Below are 15685 nucleotides of genomic sequence, written 5' to 3'. Positions count from 1 at the left end.
AATGTTAAACTCAACCACCATGAACTTTTGAGATTGCCTTAAGCAATGTTGAGAGCTTGCTTCATTTTCTTTTTTCCTTATATATAACAGGTATATTTGGTAAAATATCATGATGTATAAAGTAATTTTTTCAAAATGCTACCTAAATTATAAAATTTTCATGAAATAATTTAAGAAAATCTTTTATTTTAATGGAAGAAAGGAAACGATCCTTTAATGCTTTAAAGGAAGAGTTATTTAATACAGATATTCCCTAATAATATTACTATAAAAATAAGCACATACTACTTCTAGATATTATTATCTTTATTATAAAATATATTTTATGTTGAGGTAACATTTCAAAGGATATTTGGCAAAAATCAATTGAATTCTATATACACAATTTCATTATGTGCAATATATGTAAAGGACTCAATAATTTTTCTAGCATTGCACATAGACTGATTTTAGAAAAAAATAAAGCTAAAAGTTCTCTATTTAAAGAGGGATTTCTTTCTACTACTCTCCCCCACCCCATCTTCCATATTGTATCACCAGTGTGGGTGAGTCAGTGTTCATGGGAATTCCACAAAAAGCATCAAAAAGGGTAAATAAGTTGAAAACAATGTTTCCTTTATCCAGAATACCTTACTGTGCCGTAATTTGAAAGTGCTTTCAAAAACTAAATATTTAATCATATAGGATTCACTATTGTTTATCCCAGGAATGAATAGAAATCTCTTGTCTTCAACAAAGAAATCTTATGCAGAGCTCCAGCACTAGTCTTTTCTACTGTGAAGACCTCCCTGATTTTCCAAGGCAAAGTTGGTCCCATCTTCTGTGCTTCCATATATTTTGTTCATACCTCTTACAGCACTTAACACACTGCATTGTAATAATTCTTGTTTCCCCCCATATGTATCCCTGTTTAGCTTTTTTAAGTTTATTTATCCCTCTATAAGCTCCTCAGGAGCAAGAAACAAGCCTTAAGCTTCTTTATATCCCAGCACCTAGCACAGTGCCTGGTACATAATAGAACCTCAGTAACTGTTATGTTAATGAGTTAGTAACTATTTCAGTTGTGAAGCTATAATGTACATCTTTCCTTGCTTCCAGTCTCATTGAGTGTGTTCTGGTGTCACCTGAGAGTATTTAAACCCTATAAGTTGGTGACACCTTAGAACATTTAGGTGACACCCTACAACATTTTCTTTCAGAAAGAAATGACCTCTGGTTGTCCTTCTGATTAAAAAAAATCAATAAATTATAGTTATAATGATTTCCCTATTCTCCAACTCCCAAGACCCCTATAGGTGAGAGCCACTTCTTGGAGAGTTGACGCTAGTAGCCGTCTTGGCAGTCATTGTCATCTTGATCCCCAATGGGTTTGTTGTGATAAGTATCAACTGTTAATTTTCTGCTTTCTATCTCAGTGTTTTTTGACTGGCCATCTTCCTCACTGCTTGATTTGCTCTCAGTAGAGTTGCTGTCTTCTTTTGATTTGCTGCTGTCCTGAGAATCACTGGCATCATCTTCCTCAGACTGGCTGTCTTGCTCAGACTGGCTTTCTTCACTCTGGCTCTCTGCTGAGGCACTGTGAGACTGGCTCTCCTGACTAGAACTGTTCTCCTCATCAGTGGACTCTGGGCTTTCCTCTGAGTCTCTGAGGCTTTCATTGGATTCACTGTCCGCTTGCTCCTCTGTGGATTCACTTTCTGAACTGGAGGGTTTATTCAAGCTGTTCTCTTCGCTGGAATCACTATCTTCCTGATCTTCTGAGTAACTGGTGGTATTATCTGGGTTGTCACCCCTGGACTCACTCACTACTTCTTCCTTAGATTCACTACTGCTTTCCTGAGATGGCAGATCATCCTCTTGACTAGACTCACTACTGGGGTCTTGTACATCTTGACTGTCTTCTTGGGACTGATTTTCCTCACTCTCTTCAAGAGATTCACTCTCGCTGTTTTCCCTGGATTGACTGAGACCAGCTTCTTTCGAGTTGGTGTTTTCTGTTGAGTCACTCTGGATTTCTTCCATTGTGTTGCTATCATCAAACTCATCTATATCGTCTTCCTCAGAAATGCGGGACTTTCTGAAAATTTTCCTCCTGGAATATTCTACTGATTGGCTATCACCTGAATCCTGAGTGCTTGCTTGTTCATCACTGTTTCCTTTTGATTCTTCTGATTTGACACTAGCACTGTTCATTCTGGAGTTACTTCTATCACTCCTGATAATGTCTGGATCATCATTCTGGATTTCTTCATCACCAAACTCAGAGCCATCCCCATGGCTACTATCCCCTTCACTGTCACCTCCCACCCAGTGCTCCTCACTCTCACTCTCTCGAGCAGAGTCACCTCTCTCAGACCTGCTGTTCACCTCATCCTCATTGTCAAGGTCCCTGCTCTCACTGGTGGTATCTTGGCCACTGTCTTCCCCTTGCAGGGCACTGTCTTCCCTAGATTGTGTGGTGTCAGCTGAGTCCTCATTACTTTTGAGTCTGGAGTTTCCTCCTTGTCTCTCTTCAGGTCCTGGGCCATTGTCATCATCACCAAAAGTGTCATCACCACTGTCATCTTCATCATCATCGGCTCCTTCTTTTCCTCCATTCCTAGAAAGGCCACCAGCTGGTCTGTGTGTATATTGATGATCATCAAAGCCCTCCTCTGATTCAGCGCTGTCACTGGGGTCTTCATTTTCCTGGAGTTTGGGGTTAACAAACATGGTCAGTACTCCAGGAGCTGATATAGAGGGTGTTACCTAGGCTCTTCCTACTTTCTTCTTTTGTCCCTCCTTCTAAACCATGGTCAGTTTTACTGCTCAATAACATGTCTACTAAAGGTTAAAGAGGAAAGAAGAGGAGTTGAAACTCAAGTCATTCCATTTTATATAGGCACAATTCACTCACTGCTACAGAAACTTTCTTAAAAAGCTCTATAGAAATCACATTCATGAAACTCAAATCATATTGTAAGTCTGATTCCTAGAAGAAATTCTCAGAGAATTTTTCGTTTTTGATACATTAAAGAGATGTTTGAAACACCCTTCAAATTTTTTGGCTTAAAACACTTTTCAAAATTATTGGGTGACTTTAAAATGACCCACATTTTTTTCTAACCAACTCTGGGTGGGTGGCAGGGGGGCAGCAGGGGGAATGTACTAGGGCAGTAGAATGAAACTTTTAGCTAAAATGAAAGTAAAATGTTATGGTAAGATATACATCTCACCCATACTATATTTATACTTCATTTACACAAGCAGAGGGTTGCCTGTAGAATGCTTAGCTAGAAGAGTGCAACTAGTGGGACCACTAGGGAGTCTTAGTTCTAAGTGTGAGCTCAGAGAGATTATCCCCATAAGTCAAACAATTGGAAGCTCTATACAGATAAAGAAGGATAGTGGGTCTTCATTCATTATGCTTTGGAAAAATCTGCTCTCTTTACCCTATCCCATAGCAGAGCATTCTTGCTGACTTTGTTTTTATTTTTCCACTTGTCCCTACAGATCAATGTCTGATTTTGCAGTTAGGAGTACACAATGATGACATCTCTTCCCATTGTTAGAGTTCACACTGGTATGCTGGACTAAGCATCTTTTTAGCTCCCCATACCTCAATAGGTACATACTGCGCCCTTCTCAAGCAAATACTATTACTCTTATTTGAGAGTTCAGAGAATATTGAGGCAATAAATCATAACATCTCCAGAAAACATCCCCAATTATGTGTTTATAAATTTCTAGAATGTTCCTCAGACCATCTTTAGTAATAGTGGTAAACTAATAATTCATCTTCCAACTAGTTGAGTATAAAATACAACATGGACCAAAGCCTCAAGGAGAAACCTGGTTCCTGGAATCTCTGGAACCCCATAGGTTTAAGTTTGGTCAAATGGTAGGACAACCAAGAAAGTAATGACATTTAGTCTTAAGAAAATAAAGAGTGCACACGTAAGAGGGAAAAAAGCCAGTTTTTTCTTAAAGGGTTATAATTACAAGTTAAGTCAGCTTTTCTCATTACCGGGGTCACCACTGAGACTGTTTTAAAGACAAATCATTACCAAAGAAGCTGTTTCAGTTAAGTTTCTTCAGGGCCTTCCTGTTCTCTCCTCCAATAAGATCCTTGACATGGAGGAGCTGTCTAGGCCCAGCAGGTACTTGATGTTAACCAGAAAGCTTTCTCTGCCTGATCTGAACTGCTCCAATTATAAAAGCAACATTTTTAAAGTGATGAATGAGCTATTACTTGTCTAACATAGTTTAGGACCATTTGTGCGTGTGTGTGTGTGTGTGTGTGTGTGTGTGTTCTTTTTAATTAGAGGACATCTGGGGCCACAGTGTCTACAGTCTGGCCCCAGCGATAAATACGGAATGAACATTATGTCCACATCTGAATTCTCCCACTCATTTTTCTCTTCTTACTTTATGGGATGATTTAGCTAGCATAACTAATGGTTAGAAAATATTACATTTAGAATGGTTGCAGGTAATTTAATCTAACATCATTTCCTTCAATTCCTAAGTAGCCTGAAAAGTTAGGAAAGGTCTGTTTAATTACCTGTTCCTCTGAGCTAACTTTTCTTTCTTCTGATGACTCACTGCTCTCCTAAAAGGAAAAGAAAAAGTTGTTTATTTTCCTTTTAGTAATTTCCAAGGAAAAAAACATATGATACATATAAATTGCTTGCAGTTTGGATTTACTGCTGTCCAAATGGCTTAAGGTGATAAGAAGAGTATTAAAGTAAATTTAGTCTATGAGATGTTTATGGAAAAAAAAAAATGAATGAGATAGTTACCAAAGGTGGTGTTGGTGTCTGAGCCAACTGTCCCTGTAAAAACAGGAAGGAAAACAAGTTACTCCTTTACAGATGGATCATGTCTCGAGGATATTTAAAATAATTTTAGTTGAGGGGCACCTGGGTGGTTCAGTGGGTTAAGCCACTACCTTCAACTCAGGTCATGGTCTCAGGGTCCTGGGATCGAGCCTCGCATCGGGCTCTCTGCTCCACGGGGAGCCTGCTTCCCCCTCTCTCTCTGCCTGCCTCTCTGCCTACTTGTGATCTCTGTCAGTCAAATAAATAAATAAAATCTTTAAAAATAAATAAAATAAAATAATTTTAGTTGATTTTTTTCATTTCTTGATATATAGTTTACATTAACATGAGTACTAATGACATTTTATGGTGAAATGGCTAAAAAGAGAATATGACATGGCCTGATGGCCTAGAAAGTTCTTGTGAGCTAAAAGACCTAGAAGATTTTTGTGTTTCTGATACTTCACTTAGAGAAAAATATACTTTCTTTGGAGGTGGTTGTTTGTACAACCTAGATAAAATGTAACATAGGGGGAAAAAAAAACAGCATTGAAACTTAGAACCCAGATTTAAGTCTCAATTAGCTTCTTGGCTTTTGGTTATAGCCCTGAAAACCACTGTCTTGGTTTTAGTGCTGAAATTCACATGTTCCAGGAAGCCCCTAAGTCCTGGGTAAACTGTGATGTTTGGTCACTCTGTGTGTATTTGGGCAATTCAATTCACCTTTTCAATGTCAATTTTTTGTTCATAAATTAAGAATATTAGCAACCACTGTGCATACTCTACAGAGTTGTTATGAGGAAGAAATTGGAAGCCTCAATATGATATAAACTAAAGAAATAATCCATTTTGAGAATATCACTTTATAAAATTCAGTGATAGATAAAACTGAATTGAGAAAGCCATTAAACCTTTTTTGAATTACATAAGATCACACATACACAAAAACTAAGTCTGAAACTTAATTAATTAGGCATAGTTCTGATGTATTTCACTTTTTTTGATCTTATAAGAACTCAAGATTGCCTGAGCCACCTCTTGTGCCTTCTCTGCATCTCCACTCCCCCTTCCCCTTAAGCACAGCAGGATCCCCAAATCCCTTGTGGCTCAAAGCTGCTGAGCCATGGGTGTGAAGGCCTGAGGTGCACAGAAAAGCAGGGAGGAGCTGCTATCAGCATGGCTTTAACACTCCTCTCAGCATGCTAAGCAGGGGTATCTCCCCAGAGGAAGGAGCTATAATCACTTGGAGTCTTTGCCCTGTGACCCCACAGGCAGGCACAATGCTAGAAGTAACTATCAGTTATCATTTAGAATTAAAGGATAGAAGGGAGCAAGACATTGGTATTTTTCTAATGCCAAAGCTAAACGTGAGAACCTAACACGTTTGTGGTACTCTTAGAGTCTTTGGTTGAATGAGAGAGAGGATCTATAGTGGCTGCTTTTCACTTAACCAGCCAAAGGACATCTCTGATGAAAGTTCATGAGAAATCCTGCAATGCCAATTCCATTCTCAGGCAGGGGCAGAACCCCCATCCCAAGCCTCTGACATGATGTAGCAACCACTAATAATGTTGTGCCCAAGCTCCATTATATGCAAAAGCCAGCAGGTAACAAGGTCATGAACAGAATACTCTGACTTAGCATAAGATTTCAAGCCTTACTTGTAGTTTCAGTCTTGAGAACCTGTTGCTCTCCTAGACTTGGCCCCTTCCTGAAAGGGTTATAATACCCTAATAGAAAATGTGGATTCTGGAGCCAGAGTGACCTAGGTTTAAAGTCTGGCACTAACACTTAATAACCATGTAACCGAGACCAAACTAGTTTACTCTCTGTGTCTTAGTGTTCTCTTGTAAAGCACATAGAAGAGCCTAGCAATGGTTCTTGAGTTCTTGAGAATTAGTAACTGTTAGGTTATTCACAGTTAACACTCAATCAACATTAGCTATTACTCCAGAGACTCTAGTATTCTCTCATCGTCCGTCTTTTCCCACTTTCTAAGACTTGACCTCCTGTCTGCCCGACATCTCCTGGTAAAACAGATTTCTAGTCCTAATCCTTTAAGAGCAGTTTGGTTCACTGTCATCCATTCCCTTCCACTACCGTGGACATCCATTATGAAAATAAAGCTAAAGGAAAAAAGTACCTCCTCACTGAATTATACTACCAAGTTGAAGTTGAAACATTATATGAACTAAATTTTTTCACATGAACTAGAAATTATAGCTCTTACTACCTATACCTTAGGTTATTAAGGTGTTCCTTAAAGCATTAACAGTTTCAACATCTGCGGTGGAGCCAATATATTTAATAATATATTAAATTAATAATATTTTTAAAAACCTTATTTCTACTCACCTTCCATTCTTCAGAGCTCTCAGATTCAGTATTTTGATACCTGGCTACCTAGAAAATTTAGTGCACATGGTTAACACAGAAACTTTTCCAAGGCAGTAGCTATTAACACTTTGCATATGTAGGAGGTAATAGTCAAATTTTGTATGAATCAGAATCAGCTGGACGCCTTTTAAACCACAGATTGCCCCATCCTTAGAGAGTCTGTCTCAGTAGGTCTGAGGTAGGATCCAAGAACTTTCATTTCTAACAAAATCCTAGTTGATGCTGATGCTATTGGTTGGGGGACAGCACTTTGAGAACCACTGATGATGAAGAAAAATGAGAATCATAGCTATATGACTCAACAGAATAAGGACTAACTCAGATAATATTTTAAAGAAAACAGCTTCCTAAGAAACTACTATTTTCATCTGACTGGAAGATATACAGCCACCTTGCTTATAGCCAATGAACATTGTGGAATTTTAAGTGTAAAAGGTTTATTTCATATATCCCTACACTGATACTTACTGGGACTGGAAGAGCACAGGACAATCCCCAAAGTAACATAAGCAGGATACTGGTCTTCATAGCTGGGTGTGACACCTTTACCTGTGGTGAAGGACAGAAGATGTTTTCTCTATGCTAAAGAAATAGAGAAGTTTTAATTTTTTAACAGTTTTTTCCTATTAAAAAACACAACTTGTCCAAATGTCTGTCAGCCGATGAAAAAATAAAAGGTACTGTATTCACATAATGGAATATTATTCAGCCATAAAAAGGAATGAAGTACTGATACATGCTACAGAGTAGAGGAACCTTGAAAACATTATACTGAGGGAAAGAAGCCAGACACAAGAGACCACATACTGTATGATTCCATTTATATAAATTGTCCAAAATAGGCAAATCTATAGAGACAGAAAGTAGGTTGGTGTTTGCCCAGGGCTGGAAGAGATGGGAGTTTGAGACAGTTAAGGAGTAAATTTTGGAGGTGAGGAAAGTTTTCCAAATTTGATTTCAGTGAAGGTTGCACAATTCTGTGCAATGGCTAAAAATTATTGAACTGTATACTTCAAGTGTGTAAAGTATATATTGAATTATATCTCAATAAACAGGTTAAAAAGAAACCTTATTTCTAAGAAATAAATTGAAAATATTTCAATGGAGAGGTCTATAAATACTTCTCCTCTAACCCATAAAATTTGATAAATGGAGGAACAAGTAAAGAAAGAGGAATAGAGAGATTTCTGACCAATCACTTTTACGGTAATTATGCACCTTAGTGTGGTACATCAACTTGTCAAATATATACATAACATGAAATTTAGGGATACCGTTGATGGATCATCTAACTTGTCTACACACACACACACACACACACACACACACACACATTGCTTCTCAGTCACATTTATAACTTCATAATAATATTTAGACAAAATAGGTTGGTTTTGCCCTTTTTTCCTTGATCTGAAGAAGTGTACTTGGCAGCCTTCATATTACAACTCCAGAAAGCTCTTAATATCTGCTGTGCTACAATTGATCATACCTGAAACATAGATTGTGCTAAATTCTCTAAAATGTCACTCATGTTACTGAAGGATCTCAGGAAGTTGAGAGGTTTGGAATATTCTTGTGAATCACGCTGAGTGAAACATATAAAATCAAACTGTATTTTCCTGGATGGTGGCTTCATGTCACACTTCAAGAACTGGTGATTTGGGGAAACAGCCTGTTCTAGATCTAAAAATAGGTGTACTACATGCTAATACAAAGAGTTACTGAAATGACTTAAAGGGAAAATAATTTGCCCTGCACTTGTAAGCCCTGTGGCTGCCCTAACCAATTTGTCAGATGGACTGCCAGGCATTTTGTGAAAAATCCTGCAAGTTTATTTCAGACTTCACTTTTGTTTTTAAGGTCCTGCAAATAATTTTAACCTCTGATCTAGAAAATAAGAATACATTGCTCACTAATGTCTGAATATGCTGAATAGCACCTGTAACACGTCTCCAGAAATCATTTAATTTGTTTTTAAATTTATTCAAGAAAATAGTAGAAATCCTAAGAAGACAGAACATTCCTCATTTCTACTTTCATACAGCTCAAATAGCCCAATAGATATTCTCATTTTATGTATGAATGTTATCCCACTTCAACATAGTTATTCTTCATTTGTATTATTTTCTTTATTCTGATTCAGTGTCGTTCATATTAGTCCTTATATTTTGATATTTTTGTTTCTTTTTCAAATCTTCTGCCAATATTATTAGAGAAAACACAAAAATGCTCAACTGCATCTAAAAAAGCCTGATTTTAAAAGATATTACTTCTGAAAGAAGCCAGAATATCTTATATCCCCAAATATGCCTCTTTGACATAAAAATTATTTTTATGAGAAACAGCATTCGTAAGAAAGATCCTGTGATCCTCCTTTTTCTTCCTGAAAGCAGGAAACTCCCATGTGAAAGGTGACTTCCCCGTACCCAGAGGGAAGATGTACTCATCCTCAGAGAAGAGAGCTCAGGGCTGAGAGAAGTCTGTACAAACGAACCTTGTTAAACTAATCCTATCTTCCCAGTCACTTCCCTACAATTTACTGCCCCAGCCCAAACACTTTTGTCTTGTCAGTTCATCATGTAAGTATTGTCTCTTTATCAAAAAGTTAGAAAAGTGGGATGCCTGGGTGGCTCAGTGACCTGCCTTCAGCTCAGGTCACTATCTCAAGGTCCTGGATAGACTCCAGCATCTGGCTCTTTGCTCAGTGGGGAGCCTGCTTCGCCCTCTGCCAGCAGTTCTCCCTGCTTCTCTCTCTCTCTCACTCTCTCTGACAAATAAATAGAAATCTTTTAAAAATAAAAATAAAAAGGTAAAAAATAAAAAGGTTAAAAAAATAAAAGGTAGAAAAGCTTTCTGCTCTGGTCACTTCTTCAGGTCTTCATTCTCTTATGAAGGCTACCATATACATGTAGAAATTTCAATAAAACTTACGTGCTTTTCTCCTGTTAATCTCAGTTAGGTCAGTTTAAGTCTTAGCCCAATGAAGACCCTACGAGAGTAGAGGAAAATTTTTCCTCTTCTCTATTTCCCCTTAGCTCCCACAATCAAAACATTTTGCTTTCTTAAGTTCTTAGGTTCATTTTTTAAGCAAAGGAAAGTTTCCCCTAAATATGATACTTTCAACTGCATGCCAAGTGGTTTTGGCATCACAAGTCAAATGAAAATTAGGCTGCTCACCATTTTAATTTTCAAACTGAAATTTTAATAGGGTGATAATCTCATGATGTTCTGAAAGTTAGCAATATTCCAGACTTGATATAAGGCCAGTAAATACTGAGTTCTTGTTTTTTAGTTTAGTTTTGTTTGTTTTGCTTCTCTTTAAAAAAAAAAAATTAGCTGATATACTACACTAATGAATGTTTGACTTTTTACAAACAAAGTATGTGCTTCCAGCATTCATGTTTCTTAGGGTTGGAATGCTATGAAACACAAGAGAGATGCAGTAACTTCCTTGTGCTTCTCCAAATACCATTTAGCACCCTGACCTACAACAGTAATTTCCCAAACTAAAATAAAATGCACCCAGGGGTCCTGAGAGTGGAAGATGCCTCTCATAGAATGTAGTCTGCCATCAAGCATTAAAGAAAGTCAGATCTTAAACCCTATATTAGGCTTTCAATTAGTATTTTTATAAGAATAATTATGCTTTTGTGAAGTATATTCCAAATGAGAGCTGCAAAAGTTTATACACTTTTCAGCTACCATTCTAAAAAGGGCAGAAGCAGGTATGTGGTAGCCTTATTTTGAGTAATTATGTGGCAAAATAGCTACAAGCCCTCTTGAAAGAGATGAGTCCAGAATCCCAAGTTCTTTTTTGGTGATTGGTAAATATCATTTCTACATTGTATATGCTATCATTCTACAGTGAAAGCATGTGACCAAAAAAATCAATAACCTCAACAGCTTGAAGGGCAGTGGGTATAAAAGATTTTCAAACTTTCTCATTTTTTTCCCCCAGAGTTGAAAACACTCAAAATGTTTAAGATCGGGAGTAGGGAACTTCAGTCTCTCTCTGGATACTCTCAAGTATAACCAGAAATTCTCTGTGCTTCCAAGAAAGGAAATTTGTTCTGAAACTTCCTCCAAGTTAAGATTCACTGTAAAGTATGTATCTTCTTTTATGTAAACTGAAATGAAAGCAATAAGCCAAAAGAAGGAAATAAAGGATTGAAAAATCACAGGCTCAATTTATTGTGTTTGATGTGCTTATTTTTTACTTAGTGTTGTTAATCTTCAAAAGTACAATGAACAATATATCCATCCATTAGCAGTCAACAAATGCTTTTTAAGAATATCCTATGAGGGGCGCTTGGGCGGCTCAGTAGGTTAAATCCTCTGCCTTCTGCTCAGGTCATGATCGTGGGGTCCCCGCATCAGGTTCTCTGCTCAGCAGGGAGCCTGCTTCCTCCTCTTTGCCTGCCTCTCTGCCTACTTGTGATCTCTGTCTGTCAAATATATAAAATCTTAAAAAACAAACAAACAAAAAAAGGAATATCCTATGAACCAGGCACTGTTCTAGGTGCTGAGTATACAGTCTTTTGTAATAATGATACAGTAATAACTATAATAACAATATGGTAGTATGTAATTAGCTGGTCCTACAAAAGTAAAGTTATCCAAATCCAACTAACCAGAATCTCCATTAGCTACAACTTGCTTCATTATTACTCTTTAAAAATAAAATAGAATTTTATATATGTTTATAAAAAATAAAAAATTAAAAATAAAATAGAATTTGACCAGGATATGAATTCTATCAGGAATTTGGAACACCAAACAAATAATGCAATAAAAATATCCAGTCCTTCCAACTGTAATTGTCTTAAGTCAGTTATAATTGATCCCACATCATATGCCTTCAACCATAGTAAAATAAGTCCAAGATGCCCTAAAATTAAACATAGATTTGGAAGGCCTCTAAGCATCTGAGGCACATTGGTCTACATTACCATTTTGGCATAGCTAAGTGGACCGATGCCTTTAGAATATTGTTTGTTCACACATTTTAACCAACTACATCAAACTAGGATAGTCTATTTGACCCTCAGGTGCATGGAGAGTATGGTTCACTAGAAGTTACTGCTCCTAAAGAAGGCTGGTTGCTTCAAGTATTGCAATTACACTTGGGATTTTCTAGATGTCATAGGGAGTGCATTACATAACCACAATTCCCATTTTCTGTTATGGAAGACACACACTTATGATACAGATGAAGTGAAATAAATGCAGCAAATAAAAATAAGGATTGGAATATATATATATTCTTAAGTCTTCTACAATGGAAAGTGTTTTTAAAAGACAGTTATATTTTAAAAAGACAGTTATATTCAACATTTTATTGAATTCTCTTTACAAGGCATCATGCTAACAACAATACCTACATAACCAATACAAAAGCACTGTAATTATCCATCCTTGGTTTATTTCAGTGGTCTTAGCATCTTTGTTTAGTTACTCAGTTCATAATATTATTGGATACTACCTAGATAAATAGCATAACGGTTTTTAATTTGAAAGACCGTATTTTGGAAGGCCTGCCAGTCTAGTTTAAATTCTTTCATAATGTTTTGTAGGCCATGAACATCACTATATACACAAAACCTAAATGTAAAAGTTTTATTTGTTTTGGTAATTAAAACTAACCTTCAAAATTACTTTCCATTTGCCTCCTGTTCAGTAAACTTTCCCTTTTAGAACTGCTGTGCAGAGATCTAATTAAAGTAGTACAGAGAAAAACATCTGGCTCTGTTTACTTAATATGTCATTATCATATCATTATTTGCTGTGGCATAACAACAGGCACAAAAATGGAAATCATTTTAACCCAAGGCTCAGCTCTCTCCATCTTTCTCTAGGTGGCATAATGCCCTTCAACATTTGCACACATTTAATATTTTCCAAACATAGCAGAAGTCATTTTAAAAATTTTCATAAAAAATAAAATTTCTTACCCTTTTTAGTTCACAAAGATTTTTCCCCAAAAGTCTCAACAATTAGGCTGAAGTTCTCAAAGAGGAAATATGCCCAATGACGCCACTCTTGTGTTGATGTTCTGCTGTTCACTTCTCTGACGGTGCAAGAATTTAAACTCGACTTCAGCTCTTCATAGCCAATCAACCTCAGGCTGGGGGTGACTGACATCATAAGGTGTCACCAGGACTCCAGTACACCCACACTTCCTTAACTTGCAGAGGCAGATTTTCCCTAAAAAGCTCTTGTGGTTCTCAAATGACTAGACTAGTTTCCATTAAATTGAAGATCTTCCTAAAGCTTTATTTTGATTTCTAAATATATGTCATTCACATCCATGCAGGCTTATGAGCATTATAAACAATGACAGTGTCTTCCACCCCACCCACTGATAGATCCCAGCAGACACATGGATGGGAAAAGGAGAGTCAAGGAGTGGGTAGCAAGTTTCCTGTTAATGTACATTTCCAGTTTGTACATGAAGAACTTCCTAAAATACTAGATTTGCCTAAATTGTTGGTGTTGAGAATATGAGCATTTATCCTTTCCCTTCTCATCTTTTAACAACCACTACTACTTCTCTCCTTTACCTCTCCTCTCCCTACCCCCATATACACAAAAAGTCCAAAATTCATAGTAACCTAGTGAAGTATTACAGAATTCTGTGGTGATTAGAAATATTAAAGCAACACCCCAAGCTACTTTTGTTTTTAACCAAAAATAATTTAAATCTAACACTTCATTATTCCTCCAACTGCTTGCCATGATTTAATTTAACTCTTCTCTTTGAAATCAGAATTGGTTTATGGGGAAGCCTAGTTGGGTGACATACAGAGAAACCAATTGCCAAGAAACTCTCTGCCATCACTGAAAATGTAATGAAACAGATATAATAGTATTTACCAGGGCTCTTCAGGGTATGTACTGAAGATTGTTGTAGGGAGCAGGAAGTGAGTTGGCACCTTCCAAGGAGCTTACTCAAGTAATAATAGAATGGCCACTGAATATGTTACCAGGAGCTTTCGGTGGCTCAGTTGGTTAAGTATCCAACTCTTGATTTTGGCTCAGATCATGATGTCAGTGTTATAAAGTCAAGCCCCTTGTTGGGCTCCACACTGAGCATGGAACCATGCTGAAGATTCTCTCTCTCTCCCTCTCCCTTCACCCCTTCCCACTCTGAAAAAATAAAAAAATAGAAAGAAAGAGAATGTTACCAGAACTTAACTTCCTCAAGAATGGGGATGTTTGCTTTGTTTACTAATGTATACCCAGGGCTCTGGTACCCCATCTTCTGGGTCATGAAAAGCACTCAGTAAATACTTTTATAAATGACTGAATAGAATGGTTTCAAAATGGGCCAATTTATTCGTTTTTGCAGAACCTGTATGACTCACTCTAATTTTTATGAACGTGTTAATAATTGTTGGAATTTTTAACTGATACTCCTACCAACCTGTTCCAGAAGATTGGGATATCCAATTTCATCCAGGAAACAAATATCAAATATATGGATTTTTAACTTTTTCAGTGTGAACTTCAGTGAGGTGGGAAGAGGCAAAAATGAGAAGAAAGGAGTCTACTTTTATATGAGCTTGATTAGAAGACCAGAGTTCATATGAGGAAACTAGAAATTCCCAATATTCTGCTCTGGTTCTCAATTACACTGCCAGGTGGTTTTATAGGTCTTGACTGAAAGGTCGATCATAAAGAACCTTTTAATCTTATGTCAGAGTGGATTCTGGGAAGATTTTAGTGGGGGATGTTATAGGACATTATTTTAGAATCTCTCTAAATCCCTTCATAAAAAGTGCAACTTGGTGTGCCTGGGTGTCTCAGTAGTTTAAGCATCCAACTCTTGATTTCAGCTCAGGTCATGATCTTAGGGTCCTGAGGTGGAGCCCACATGGGGTAGTCTGCTTGAGACTCTCTGTCTCTCTCGCTCTCTCTTTCTTTGTCCCTCCCCCTGCTATAGCACATGAACTGTGCTCTCTCTCTCTCAAGTAAATCTTTTTTAAAAAAATAGTGCAACTAGTAATACAACAAAAAACAATGAACAAAATTTACAGCAAATATAAATGTTGTAGTTACCCACAGTTCTGTTAAAAACCATTCCAATACTTTGTGTCTTAAAAAAAACAACCATTTTATTATGGTTAAGGCTGCAGTAATCTGGGGACTTAATTGGAATAGAATATTCAGGATAGCTCTCTTATGTGGTTGTTGTCTAGGAGTTCAGCTGATACTGTTATTCTGAAAACTTCAGTACTATGGCCTCTTTTTTTTAATATTTTATTTATGTATTTGACAGAGAGAGACAGTCAGAGAGGGAACACAAGTGGTGGCAGTGGGGAGGGAGAAGAAGTCTTCCTGCCAAGCTTGGATGGGCTCAATCCCAGAACTCTGGGATCATTACCTGAGCGGAAGGCAGACCCCTAACAACTAAACCTCCCAGGCGCCCCTATATGGCCTCTTTTTGTGGCTTGGACTTCTCACGTGTTGGCTAGGGTCCAAGAACTGCC

The 15685-nt window shown here is 37.3% G+C and overlaps 1 protein-coding gene across 1 annotated transcript; it reads right to left on the bottom strand.

Moving 5' to 3' along the window:
• Window positions 1–339: 339 nt before the first annotated feature.
• Window positions 340–13234, bottom strand: DMP1 (dentin matrix acidic phosphoprotein 1). Its single transcript, XM_032332837.1, has 6 exons — window positions 13148–13234; window positions 7665–7745; window positions 7155–7202; window positions 4782–4814; window positions 4544–4591; window positions 340–2688 (listed from the first exon to the last, which is right to left on the bottom strand). Exons 2-6 carry the CDS (start codon window positions 7722–7724, stop codon window positions 1324–1326), a joined length of 1554 nt encoding a protein of 517 aa, XP_032188728.1. The 5' UTR covers window positions 7725–7745; window positions 13148–13234; the 3' UTR covers window positions 340–1323.
• Between the last annotated feature and the right edge of the window lie 2451 nt (window positions 13235–15685).

Source organism: Mustela erminea, chromosome 2 (genome assembly GCF_009829155.1).
Source record: "Mustela erminea isolate mMusErm1 chromosome 2, mMusErm1.Pri, whole genome shotgun sequence".
NCBI lineage: Eukaryota > Metazoa > Chordata > Mammalia > Carnivora > Mustelidae > Mustela > Mustela erminea.
The sequence above is the reverse complement of the archived record's forward strand: the minus strand, read 5'-3'. Positions and strand labels throughout refer to the sequence as shown.